This window comes from Ambystoma mexicanum, chromosome 4p (assembly GCF_040938575.1).
Source record: "Ambystoma mexicanum isolate Mex_15411 chromosome 4p, UKY_AmexF1_1, whole genome shotgun sequence".
Classification (NCBI taxonomy): domain Eukaryota; kingdom Metazoa; phylum Chordata; class Amphibia; order Caudata; family Ambystomatidae; genus Ambystoma; species Ambystoma mexicanum.
In genome coordinates this window covers 575,046,927-575,060,280 of record NC_090927.1, presented here as the reverse complement: position 1 = coordinate 575,060,280, position 13,354 = coordinate 575,046,927, and the positions used below count along the sequence as shown (strand labels likewise).

Below are 13,354 nucleotides of genomic sequence, written 5' to 3'. Positions count from 1 at the left end.
GTAGCAGTGGGTGAGATGCATGTGTGGTTGATTGTGACTTCACTCTTAATGGTGTGCTTGCTTCTCTTTAATGTGGTAGCAGTCAGTGAGATGGATGATATGTAGATGATTGTGATTATAGTCCTTCAGCAATGTTTTTTCTTTCTCATTCCCATTGACATGGTAGCAGTGGAGGAAGAATGGCGCTTACGGGCGTATGTTGCAATGCAATACTTGACTGGCATGTATTATGTATTCAGTAAACATGTACAAATAAACGTTTGGCCCTGTTGGTACACTTGATCAGAGGAGAGTTGTCTAGCATTGGTGCTGGACTATTCTCATGGGTGGGACCAGACTGATCTGCAAATTGATATTTTTCCTCTGGGAAAGATATAGTGAGCTGAAACAGTTATAGTTCCTGAGTCTGAACCATCAAAGATAACTGGATAGTTTGCCATGTTTGCTCTCCGTAGTAGGTGTCCCACAATTTTGGTGAATGTGTGAATGCTGCATTTTTCCAAATGTTTGCACAATGCAACAGTTATAGGTAAAGATTACGTTTGTGCCAAAACTATTTTGAGAGAAGCATCCCGAAAGCTGTGAGGGTTGTGGAAAACCTAATGCAGCAATAAAACCCCCGTATTTTGGCTACATAAAAACTCCTAACCATTTCCCAAATTTTCCTTGAGGTTTCAGATGTGGTCAGTTTGCTTGCTTGCTTAATCTGGTGAACTTTCATGGATGAGGACAAAGGTTAGACTGGGATGTTTTTTCAATTTTGATGTTACCTTGACTGTTCTGTCAGAATAGCGGCAGTATAGTATCTAAATCTATATCCAAGCCACAGTCTGTGATAACTCTGTAGTTCTGGTTAAGCTGGAATCTTTAGAGAGCACTTTGTGTGACTTATAACTTTGGCGGCGTTCATTGAATGGTCAAACATTTTGAAAAATAGTGTTAGGGAGAATTCTCAGAAATGTGTTAATTCCCTCCACCTTAGCGACCCCCAGCAGCTTTACTGGATTTTGAGGACTTGGTTTTTTTAACCCAGAGAATGACCTTTTTTTTTGTGTTTTTGTTTGTTTTTACTCTCGTATATTTTAATTTGATTTTGAACTGTGTTGCTTTTGGTTGTGGAGTCTGAAAAACTCCATAGGCATCATCTTTTACATTAAGTTACACAGCACCTTCAGTGCAGTGGCACAGGGAAGTCTTTCAGATTTCCCAAAGGTTTAAATACCTTCTCTGGGATAAACTACTGTTTCCCAGAGTAGTAAAGTGAAATTGACTTTGCTTACATTTGTAACTTTCTAGACCCAGCACACCCAATCTTACAATAGGGTGCTGGAGGGGTTACCTAGTATCCCCTTTGTCTAGCCTCCAATGTAACATTTTTGTTACCCTTTTCTCACTGAATGGCTGGTGACAGTGTTTTCGTTTAAACTACTGTGGTGTGCATTTACCGCGGGCTACGTTCACAGCTGCAGTAAAGCACCCAAGGGTGCCATTTTTGTCAAAATGGCCCTGGTCGTCTTTTTCTCCACTTCTTTGTGGAAAGTTCCTTCTTGAGATTTACTCTGCGCGCCAAACCAGGTTTGGTCCCATAGCTCGCTTTGCCTTTGGCGGGATTCACAAGTGAAGCCCGCCTCTGGCTCCAGGGTGTTTGGGGTGGGCAGGAAGTGAGGTAGGTGCCCGAAACTGCCTGTGCTTAGTCTCCTAGCAGACCCAAATGCACTCTGTAGTGATTGGCTGGCTGACTGTCTGGCAAGGACAGCCACCCTGCTGGGTGAGTGACAGCTAGGCTAGAATGAATGGGAGAGAACTGAATAAAAATGGGAGAGAACTGAATAAAAGGCGAGGCTTTTGGCTTGGAAGGCAGTCGACACTGGACGAAGGAACCAAAGAAGAACTTGAAGAGGATGCCTGCTGCAACTCCTGGACCGTTGGTTTGCCCGGTGAAGCCCTGCTGCTGTGCTGAAACTCCAAATTCGTATCGCCAGAGAAGCCCCTGCAAGGACGACATCTCTGCCTTGAGTTTGTGTACCAATCCACTCCAAAGTAAGCCACCTGGACTTCCTTGTCGGAGCCAGTTGAATTTCCAGAGTTGCTGCTGGAAACCGTATAGCCAGGGAGAGAACACCAGATTGTGTGCATTGCTTTTAAGTTGGCCGAGAGATCCAGGAAGATCCTCTGGACTCCCAGGAAGCAGGACTGACCGAGCCTGAGCCCCCTCAACGGAGTGCAGGACCCCAGAAGCAAGGAAAGTCCATCTCGACAGCCAGGAACTGCAGTGTTTATTTGCGGTAGTCGCAAGGAGCTGAAACACCGAAGTGCCACTTGTTGGAAAGATTGCCGGTTGCGAGCGGTGACCATCCCATTGCCGTGCACGAGTCCCCAGAAGTCTCATCTTATCCCCACGGCTGAGACCCAGGAACAGTGAGATCTGCAGAGCTGCACAGGAACAGAAGTAATCTGCTGCACTTTTGTTCAATACAAAGGTACTGTAAAGTCTGAACTTGCCTCTTATTGTAGAGTTGCTTGCATCTTCTACTACTCATACTCACAAGTCTAATCAGCTTGTCGCACTGCATTTGATTCTTCTTTTCTTCAAAGACTTCTAAAACATTGTGCTAAGACTTTTCTACTTACTTACCAGAAGTGCTTCATCCTATATAAGACTTTTGCCCATTGACTTTGACTTAGCCTATTATACTGAATGACTCTGCTTAAGGGATCCAAACGTATTTGCCTGCTTGAGAATGTGTGGTCTCTTGTTCTAATCACCTTTTCCTTTTACCAACTTCTAACCGTATTCTAAATGCAAACAGTAAGATATTAATGTCCCCAGCACCCTAGCTATTGAAGTCACCTGAGGGTGTAGGTTGTGTCTCTGGGCCATTGCAAAACTGTGTAGTACAAGCTTATACCAAAGGTTGGGGTTTCCTATATCTGTAGTTGGAGTTGTGTGTAGTGCACCCAAAGGGTACTGCATACAAACTTTGCCTAACATATAGAACCAACCATTTTTCTCCGCTTACATGTAGATGTCATGGGAGGGTAAAATTATAGGGGTGGTATGCCAAAACATACAATGTCCCATTCATTCTCCATGGATATATTTTTGGTCGAACCCACTGTGCAATTGACTAAATTTGCACCAGACCTTGCCAAAAGCCGGCACGTGGGCCCAAAGGCATGCATTACCAAATTTGGTGCAAATGCATCCAGCTGTAACTTTTTTAAATGTGCCCAAAAAAAATTGGAAAAAGAAATTTGATATTCGAATTTGCCTGGACATCCATGGACTCGCATGGGTATTTTACTTTCAGATCCGCAAATGCACTGCTAGGTGGTTTGCAGATCAGTTTGAAGACTTAATGGTCAATCAGATTGGCTGGTTGAAAAACACTGATTTGATTTCCTGGGGGCTTGGAGCATTTGTCAACTAGCTGCCATTGTGATTCGTAGCCATTTCTTGTGAGAGTCTGCGGATCTCGCACTGCTAAATCATTTGAAAAGAGCCTTGGGCCACCACTGGCCCAAAGCAAGGTTTGGTGGTGATGGCACAATATGCCCCGTCAATGTTAAAACATTTTATTCTTGAGTTTCAGTAACCCAGAGGGTCCATGTACCTGCCAGTTTAGGTCCACTTGTTCACCTGTGTTCACACACTCTGACCCGGGCCTCAGACCTGGATCCTAGCCCACAGATCACATCTGGGTACTAGCCCGAGCAACAGCTTGGGCTATCTGACCTGAAAAGGGGGGGGGGTAAAGCTTCTAGTGGCCAGATTCAGTGGCTACATCCGAAAGGCTTGGCAAGTCCTTGTGCCATGCCCCTGGCAAAGTGGCCACTGTCCATGGCTGCAATCTGACCCGGTGGCGGCGTGAACCCAGACCAGACCTGGGAGCTGGTAGTATCTCACACACCCACTTGGGCCACAGGGACTGGTCCATGAACCACCAATGGGGGTAATGTGGGCCAGGCTGGTTTCATTGGTGCTTAGGCTGGCTTGGTCAAGCAAGGTCAATGTGGCCACTACCCATGAGCTCTGCGGGGAGACCTAGTGGTTAATTGTTGCTTGGAAGGCCCTGGGTCATGGTGGAAGGGAATGCCCCTGGCAATGTGGCCGTGGACCAGATATTTCGTCAGTGGCTGCTTTGGGCAGCTTGCTGGAGCTGAACTAAGGCCATGCACTGGGCAAAGGGATGCGCTCATTGGGTACTGTAGATATGCAATATATCCTTATAATACAGTACCATTCAATTCACTGAAAACACTGGTTAAAGGGTGGTTGAGTGAGTTGGCATAACCTAGGAAATTCAGTAATGTATTAAGCACTTCCCCACAACACTGAAGAGACAAACAGTACAGTATTCAGAATAAACAAATGAACAAGATCAACATTTGTGAAAAGTTAAATGACCGATGTTTTCAAGTGGGAAGGAGAAAGCGACAAGAGGGAGCTCGTAGTAAGGGGAAGCTTATTCCACCATGTAGGAGCTAAGAGCAAAAACGTGATTGGACAGAGGACTGTCAAAAGGAACTTCGATTGTGAACGAAGAGCATGGGCAGGGGAAGAAAATGAAATCTGGCAGAAAGATGAACACCTTAAAAACAATACTCAGAAAATGAAATGGCATGCAGGATTCATTGACGTCATAAGCAGGTCCAAACAGGATGGAAAAAACACTGAGAAGAGCAGAGCACTAGTTTGAGAAAACCAGGGAAGAGCAGCATGGAAGGTAGGGAACAGATGAGTTTTCTGAATAAAACAGATGGAAGCAGCAAGACGTGGCAACAGCAGAAATGTCAGGAACAGGAGATTCCACCTAGGCTGCGAGCAGATGAGGACGAAGAGAGGGAAGGAAGGAAGGAAATTGGTGGAGGAAGGGAAGAATACAACTTTGTTTTTACAAGGATTTGTTGCAGAAAGTTAGCTGATGTACAAGACTGGACAGGCAATAAGATGGCAGACGAGTGAAGAGCATCTGTAAAAGACGAGAAGGAGACTGTAGCCAAAAGATGATATAATAGAAGATGAGGGGATTGTGTAAAGGGAAGCAGTGCACCATGGACCTAACCCTGTAGAAAACCATAGAGTGGGGATAGTCCGGGACCTTTCTCTAGTTCAATTGGCAGAACAGGTGCAGTCGATGGGTTGGAGCAAAACCAAGAAACCCTTTAACCAAGATGGGGCAAAATAGAAAAAGAACAGATTGCTTCTTTGCTTTGGACACTGGATCAATCGAGAACCAGACGAGATGAGTTTAGTGTAACCTGCAAAGAGAAGAGCCAAACCTAAAGTAGGGCAATTTCCATGGAATGGCAAGGTCCAAAACCATTTTGCTCTTCTGCCACTCCATCAATCTGGCTAAGTATGGAGCATAGAGTATGTGCTCAAGTAAGTTAGGGATGAAGTGAAATAGGACAAACCTGACCGTAAAGCTGGATCAAGTTTAAAATCAGTAGAATAGAGACCTGTTTACAAAGGAAAAGTAGCAGGGAGCAAAGAAATATTGCACAGAGATGTTGGGTAGGGAAGAATGAGAGGATACATTTTAGGAATCTGGATTGAAGAGGCAGCATATTTGAGTGTGACTGTTATATTGCTCCCTTCTGAAGAAGGCTTACTCGAACTGACTGATAAATACATTTAATAATTGTTTGATAAATACATTTAATAATTGTTTATTCAAGAAACCTTGTGTGTTAGTGTTTATTTGAATACTTGTCACTGTGAATCTGTGTAACTCCCCTGCAGCTCACATTGACCCCTCTTGAGCTAAGCCTGGCTGCTCAACACGCTACCAAACTGTGTAGTACAAGCTTATACCAAAGGTTGGGTTTCCTATTACCTGTAGTCGGGGTTGTTGTAGTGCACCCAAAATCCTGCATACAATATTGCCTAACAGTGCCCCACTCCACCAGTCTCCTGGCAGAACTGCAGCATCTGCTCTCCAGTGGCACAGAGCAGGTTCAACTGTTACATGTGGAGCACAAGGCTCTGCGGGCAGAGTCTGCGGGCAGAGACTGAATAACCTTCCTCCCCTCAAAGTACCATAATAACTATTTATTGCCTTTTGGCAGATAATCTTGCAATTTGAGCCAACCCCGAGTTTTGATATGGTGGCTGATAGTTCACATGATTATTAAAGCCACATCAAATTGGAATGATCTGATATGGTATTTATTACGTGCCTATACACAAGTGTTTCAACCGAAGTGTCAACCCTGTTAGCATAGACCAGCTATGAGAGGCTTTGTGGATTCCCATCAGCCAAATTGTCTGCATTCCACTGAATGAGGCACAAGGCAGGATGCTTCTGACTCCCAGGAAGGATTTTTTTTTAACTCTGCCACTAGGCGATCTCCTGAGAATCTGGCTTCAAAGTGTTAATGTCATATCAAAGGCCTGCCTCACACTAGGGAATGGCACAAAAGAGCCTTTAAAGTGGAGAGTGCAAGGGTTTGGGCAGTTGGACACAAGGGGATTTGAGGAAGGGTTACCCCATCTTGCTTTTCTGTGGGCTTTTCTTTCCTTTTGGCCCCTCCACTTCCTGCAGGACAAATCGCTTTGGGTATGACATGAGGCAAGGGTCACTTGTCTCAGGGACACAGCTTTGACCCATTTCAAGAAGGCCTGATTTCATCCAATCCCATGAGGCATTTAAAAGGGGGATTCTCCCACTACATGGATTCACTTTTGTGCCTCCAATGACATCAGGAATAATTTGTCTGAACCCTGTTGGGAGTGCACTGCTTTCCAAGGCCTGCTGCCAGAGGTGTTTCAAGGCAGAGGAAAGCTCTGCCCCAATTGAGGGAAATCTCTGAACCTGAAGTCCCCATGTTATTACCTTACTTGGGGTATATGATAATGGATTGCCCCCTACAGTGCCCATTGCTGGGGGTGTCACTCGGTCTCCCCATTTTCCTCTCCGGTGATTTTATAACCCTAGACAACTTTTATGGAGTATGTTGGTGGCAGCTATAATTTGGTTTTTTGGCTTCACCAGGGATGCAAGCCATTTTACTGTGTTGGTAGCCCAATCCATCTACCTTTTTGATAGATATTGGGCTACCAATGGGTTTTTTAAATCCTGCTCTCAGCCGTTTTGTTTTTAGGGCTTTTTCTTGGTGACCATGAGGTATGATTGAAAATAATAGTTCTGACCATGTGGGCTCTAGTGAGCCCCCAATGATAGCTTTCGTATTGGTCCTAACCGATTTAGGCCAGTGTAGGTTCCTGGACTATTACTCTTCCTTTAGGGGTGGCTTTGGCCAAGTGCTAGCCCTACTAACTACCCAGTATAGATCTGACCATTTGCCCCCAGCCCTTTCAATGATTGCCTGGCATTTGGTCAGCCCCTTTTTTGCAATATTTGGGTTTGTCCTGCACCTCTCCTCATGCTTTCTTGTTCTGTAACTTGCAAGTTACACCCTCTGTCGACCTGCTGAAGGAGTTTTCCCATGCATCCCATGTCTTCGCCATTTTTAAAGCCCTCCCTTGGCAATACTTTCTAAGTGCAGTGGCTTGGACATATCCCAGTTTTTTGTCCTCCACTGTGGAACCATTTTCTGGGCAGTTTACTGCCAATTCACAATGTTTACAGCCAAGATAATTTGCTTGGTTGTTGGTTGCTTCTGATGTCGAGGTCTTGAAACTTCATGACTGTCGGAGCATCAGGTTGAAATGTCCAAGGGTGCTGCTGCCTTCTTTTTGTTCATCGAGCTTCTAGAGCCATTTCTGCAGGTTCCTAAATCTTCCTCTCCAACATCTCTGATGCAGGTTTGAGGGTCTTGGAAAGAGCCCTTGTTTTTTTGGGTTGCTATTATCATCGTTGGTCCAAGAGTCCAGTCCTTAGCAGCCAAATCCTGAAAACTGCACCTGTGGAAAAGAGCGGATTCAGCTGTTTTCACTGACACTAAGACCGCAAATACCTACCTATGGGTCCTGGGGTGGGCCATTATTTGAGATACTCACCCTCAGTTGTCCCTCTGGTCCGAAGTAGAGATTCCTGTTACTACAATTCCATTGAATTCTATCAGGAGTCATCCTGTTCTGAAACTTCTTTCTCTGGGGCTCTGGGGCTCTGTGTCTATCTTCTGACCTCTGCAACACTTCCTTCGTCTCCTCTGTCCTCACCTGGGATTGCAGAAGCCACAACCGTGGGGTAGATCCAACTTCACTCCATTAAATCGGTTGGCCCTTTAACTTCTCATTTCTTTTGGCACTTAACTAACTCTCCTGAAATTGACTCTGGGATTCTTACCTGCACCTGGACATTTATTGGTCCAGAAGGGATCCAGTGATCTCTGGGCCATGTCCCATTTATTTTATAGCACATCACTTTGATTATTTTCGTATAAAGTCATACCCTGCAATTCTGGTAATGTATGTTTTTCCTTCAAATGTAATGAGAAGTTAATTGTGTCTAAAATGTCTTATTCATTCTTGATGGCCTTTGGCTATGGGTTATAATTACTTCAGACTCTCACTATACAGTATTAATGTATGAACTTGTACATGAAGTTTAATATAGCCTAAGAGGTATTTATGAATGTGGATTACTGTCATAGGCCTTGGGGATTTTTAAAATGATTCCTGCTGGTAAAATAGTTTCCCTTTTTCAATACGTTAGGTGCAGACCATGCGGTCTAGGGCCTTCAACATATACCAGGGTTGGGTTGTCTCTAGGGCACTGCACATTCATGTGCAGGTCCAGGGGATACTTGCCTGCTTGCTAGATTGTATGGTTCCCCTACCCACTGTAATGTTATGTTGGGTTCTTGCCTCTAGTAGAGGGCCCACATATAGACATTGGGGTTAGGAGAGTCCTGATACAGACATGAATGTTTTATTTTTTTATCATGTGTGGTATCCTTTTTAGTACTGTGTATACATTTTTTTCTTATAGTTTTACATGCGACTTTAAAGTAGATCTTTTTCACTTAATCCATGTGCTGTATTTCCTAGAATTGTGTGGGGACTAATTGTACTTCTGTGTCAGTCTGCCACCGCTATCCGACAGGTAAGCTTTGTCGCTCTGACGTTAACTACCTTAAGAGCTAATTGGAGTCCCTTTCTTGTCAGGTGTTAGCCTGTTCCTTAGACTGATTAGTGTTGATAGCATCGCAAGCAGAGGGTGGTACAAAAAACGGCTTTAATACAGACATTTCTGCTATTCACCTGATCTGTTGAACTGTACATTTGAAGCCAAGTTACCAGCAACTAAATTTATTGAACATTACATAAAGAGACAGTGATGGAAATTCTAGTTGACCTATACAAAATCGCCCTTACTGTTTCATTTCCAGCATACGTTTTAGACCTTACATACGTTTCCAGTGGTAATGAGGGAAACTCACCTGGTAAAATATATAAATGCCTGTGGCAAAGAATAAACACCATGTCATTTCCCCCATTAAAAATGTAACATGTCCGGAAAACATTCCAGTGAGTGAAGCCTCGGAAGCAATTTCTGACATGTAAACTGGAATTTCCCACGAAGGCACTTGTATTTGTGTTAAAATTTAATTCTAAACAAAATTCACTTGGGGGGGGGGGGGGGGGGGGTTGTCGTTGTGCATGCTTCATCTTTGTGTGTAATCTGTCTACCAGCTTGCAAGATATGAGTGCGTAATCTGATCAATTTGATTACACTGGTAATGTTGTTCTACCTACTTGCCTTATTTATCATATCAATGCAAATGCAATCAACTGTTGTCTTTAGTTGTTTGTGCCTTCCAAGCTGTTTTAAATGTTCTTAAGAGCCTTTCTTTCTGATATTTTGAATAGGTTTTAAAAGACCACGGCCAAGATTTTCTTGTTGGAAGCCAATTCAGCTGGGCTGACGTACACCTGTTAGAAGCAATTTTGATGGTAGAAGAAATACATCCTAATTCTCTTGGTGAATTCCCTATGCTGCAGGTAATTATGTTCGATAAACAAATGTAAGCTGATCTTGGTCTCTAAGCAACAGTAAATTGGCTTAAAATAGAATGGCAGTCATTCTGTTACATTCTGTCATTCTGTTACACTAGTTTTGAACCAACATTTAATTAGTAGCAGTCAAATGCCACACTTGAAAACATGACCATTAATAATAAAATATAATAGTTTGTTCATCTGAAGCCGTTTTAAAAAGCTTATATTCTGCTAATTGCAACACCCAGCATTCTGTCAACTAGCTGGACAATGGCATGCTGTATCGGTTTCGATGTCTTACAGAAGTTCTTGGCATGTTCTGGACACCGAAATAAGGTACTGTGTTCAAGCGCCCTGCAACATTTCCAAAGCTTGATTTTCTCCAACACTGTGGTGGCTCCATTGATGGCCTCGGGTAAATGGTTTGGATGGATACATGCCTGCCTGAGTTGACCACATTTCTTGCACTGGGATAAACCTATAGGTCAGGCAAGCCTCAGTGGGAGCTTAACACATTCTGGATATCCCCCCATCCTGAGCTTCCTTTTATTGGTAGCCTGTCATTACCAGAGCCCCTAAATGCTTGGGAAAAAAGACCTGTCCCAACCTCGGATCTATGCACAGCAGCCTTCTCCAAGCTGCAGCACTGCTCTAAGATTGTATGTTTTACCCAGTTAACCCCAATGACATTTCTCACTATAGTCATCTGTGCTGGACCATTCCATCACAACAGTGTCATTTGGTGATTTATGGGCAAACCAACTGGAAGAGACACAGATTTCTCATTGTATGCAGTACTGTTCAATCCTCTGCCTGTTAACTCATTGCCTCTAAGGTAAATCCCTTGAATATCTGGGCAGTGAATACTCATTTGGTCATACTTGATCACTCTCACTAGGCTGTCCAATTTCATACCTCTGCTCTGTCAACTCTAGCAATGTTTTTCCAAAAGTGGATCCTGGGTCTTTAGTTGACCAAGTAGACCTAATTGTGAATGTCTTATAATCAAAAGGATTGCCTGCAAAGTAGAACATAATGTTTGGAGACAGATTAATGTCATCCATAGTTACTGACCCTCCTCTGGCCCAATACTGCACAGGTGAGAAACGTTACTATCTAAGGCAACCGTACCATCCAAAACCCAGACAGGCACAACAAGATGTGGACAAGCTCAGCTCAAAATGGCAAGAGGAGTAAAACTAACCTTGCAGTAACAATAGCTTGCATTAGACACAAAGCAAATGTGCACTCAACATGAAGACCCACCCACTAGGGAATATATGCATTTATACATGTAGAATATCAACATAAGCATTGTATAAGCTGAATTCAACATGAATGGCACTCACTAACATAGAAAAGCCAGGGGAATGAGCAGCCATCCTTTCCAAAATGGAAGCTGCAACACGCTTCCAGATAGACAAAAGCCTCAAGTCTGAGAGAACACAAAATGCTAAACCACAGAAATACAGATCTGTGCAGAGCTCGGACAGTAACTAGCAACCCAAGCCAAGGTTACCATGAATAAAGGAGGATAGGATGGCAAAGAGAATGTGAGAACTATTCCCAAGACGCAAGCCATATATTCTCTGATTAAGAATACAACCAGTCTTTGTTTGCCAGGTACCAACCAGTATATGCCAGAAGATTCATAAGGAATAACTCAAGGGTGTCCGCAGTGGTGGTAGAAATCATAGCACTCACATAATGCAAGGTTAAATAATTCCAAACTGGGTCCATCACACAACCCATAATTAAAAACGGTCTATTCATTAGCAACAAACACAGATGGGACACCTGCTTTACTCCCTACACGTACACCCAGACATGAGACGCCAAACAATGCCAAATACAAAGATCACCCTGGCTCATGGCCTAGAAATGAGGGATGGTATCTCCTTTAGTTGAAAGGAAAGCAACCGTGGACCTGTGTCTGGGTCATGTCTTGACGATTTGTCACTTGTCCAAGGTTGGTCAGCAAAAAGCCAACCAAAACCACTGATATTAGGTCACACATTATGTATTCTGCCAACCAATAGCTCATTGTAGAGAGGTCCTTTTATCAATTTAGAGGTAGTCTCGGGAAGAGTCATCAGACAAGTGTTAACCAATTAGAAATGTAACCCCAAAAAAAATGTAAATGTAGTCAATCTCTTTGGCCAATCCTGTGTCCCCGTAGGTTTTGGTAACCAAGAATAGGATATGACTTTAGATATGACAAATATTGAATACATAAACCATTGTTTATGTAACCATTCAGAGCGCCAAGAATTCGGATCTACGTGATCAGACTGCGGCTGACTTTACCGCAGCCGGAAAGTTCGCATGAGACGGGTGCGAACCACCAAAGGTTTGCAGCTTTCTCATGCGAACACACGCACATACCCAAAACACACCCATGACACAACCCCCCACCCACACATCAACACACCCCCAACATAAACGAACCCCACATACCTTTTTCTTCATGCTGAGTCCCTGCAGTGCCAGTTCCCTTTCACATCTGTGATCGGGAACCGGCACCGCAGGGTCCTTTTCTCTTTTTTTTTTTTTTTTTTTTTTTTTTTTGGGGGGGTGCTGCAGGGGTTTCCCTCGCTCACTATACTTTGAAGTATAGTGAGCGGGGTGTTAAGGGGGACACCCCCTCAGCCCCCGTTTAAAAAAAATGTAATTACTTACCTGCAATGCTACCACCAAAGGTTTGAACTTTTGGTGTTCGAGCCTTTGGTGGTAGCATTTTTAGAACGTTTTGTTCATGCAACCTTTAATTAGTCTTTTTTTGTACAATACCAATAAGTCTGTGCTTGTATGCTGTCCCTGTGTTATTTTGATGATAAAGCTGGGTTTTGCCTTGCACCTTGTCTGTTTCAGTTAAGTTCTGTTTGAACTAGCTATTGAACATCTGTGTAATTTTCAGGCCATTTTAACAATAAAAAACGCTAAGTAAATATACTTCGATAGGTTCGATACTGGCAGTAGTAAGAGCAATACTTACGGAAGATGTGTATTCAGTGGTTTAAGAAGACTCGAAGAGGACCCGTGCTTGTCTGGGGAAGCCAAAGTGTCTTGGGCATGCTGCAACCCAAAATAACAGAGTTCTCCTTTCAATGGAAGCGTGGCAAAATAGTAACTTGCCTAGAGCAAGAGAAATGGATACTGGAGGACGGTTGGAGCAGACACCACAGGCCCAAACTGCAGTTTCTAGGAGGAAAGAAAGGCGGGTTGCTTGCAAGCAAATGGTTTCAGTCCTGGCAGATCGCGTTAGAGGCACAGGACTCAAGTCAGTGAGAAAATAAAGAGAAGATGTGCAGAAATTCCAATATGTGAAACACTGAGGCATTCCCTCCTAACCCTCTAGTACACCAGCTGTAGAATTGATTGACCGAGTGGGCCAGTCAAAGCGTAGACATTGTTCAATTACATAGGACTTCCATATCTTGCCAC

The 13,354-nt window shown here is 43.7% G+C and overlaps 1 protein-coding gene across 2 annotated transcripts in view; it reads left to right on the top strand.

Moving 5' to 3' along the window:
- LOC138453357 (glutathione S-transferase A4-like) overlaps positions 1 to 13,354 on the top strand; it is a 386,216-nt gene that overhangs the window by 331,639 nt on the left and 41,223 nt on the right. For both annotated transcript variants that reach the window (XM_069606111.1, XM_069606110.1), the window contains exon 6: positions 9,782 to 9,913. In XM_069606111.1, the coding sequence (XP_069462212.1) occupies positions 9,782 to 9,913 (132 nt within the window). The remainder of the gene's footprint in view (positions 1 to 9,781; positions 9,914 to 13,354) is intronic.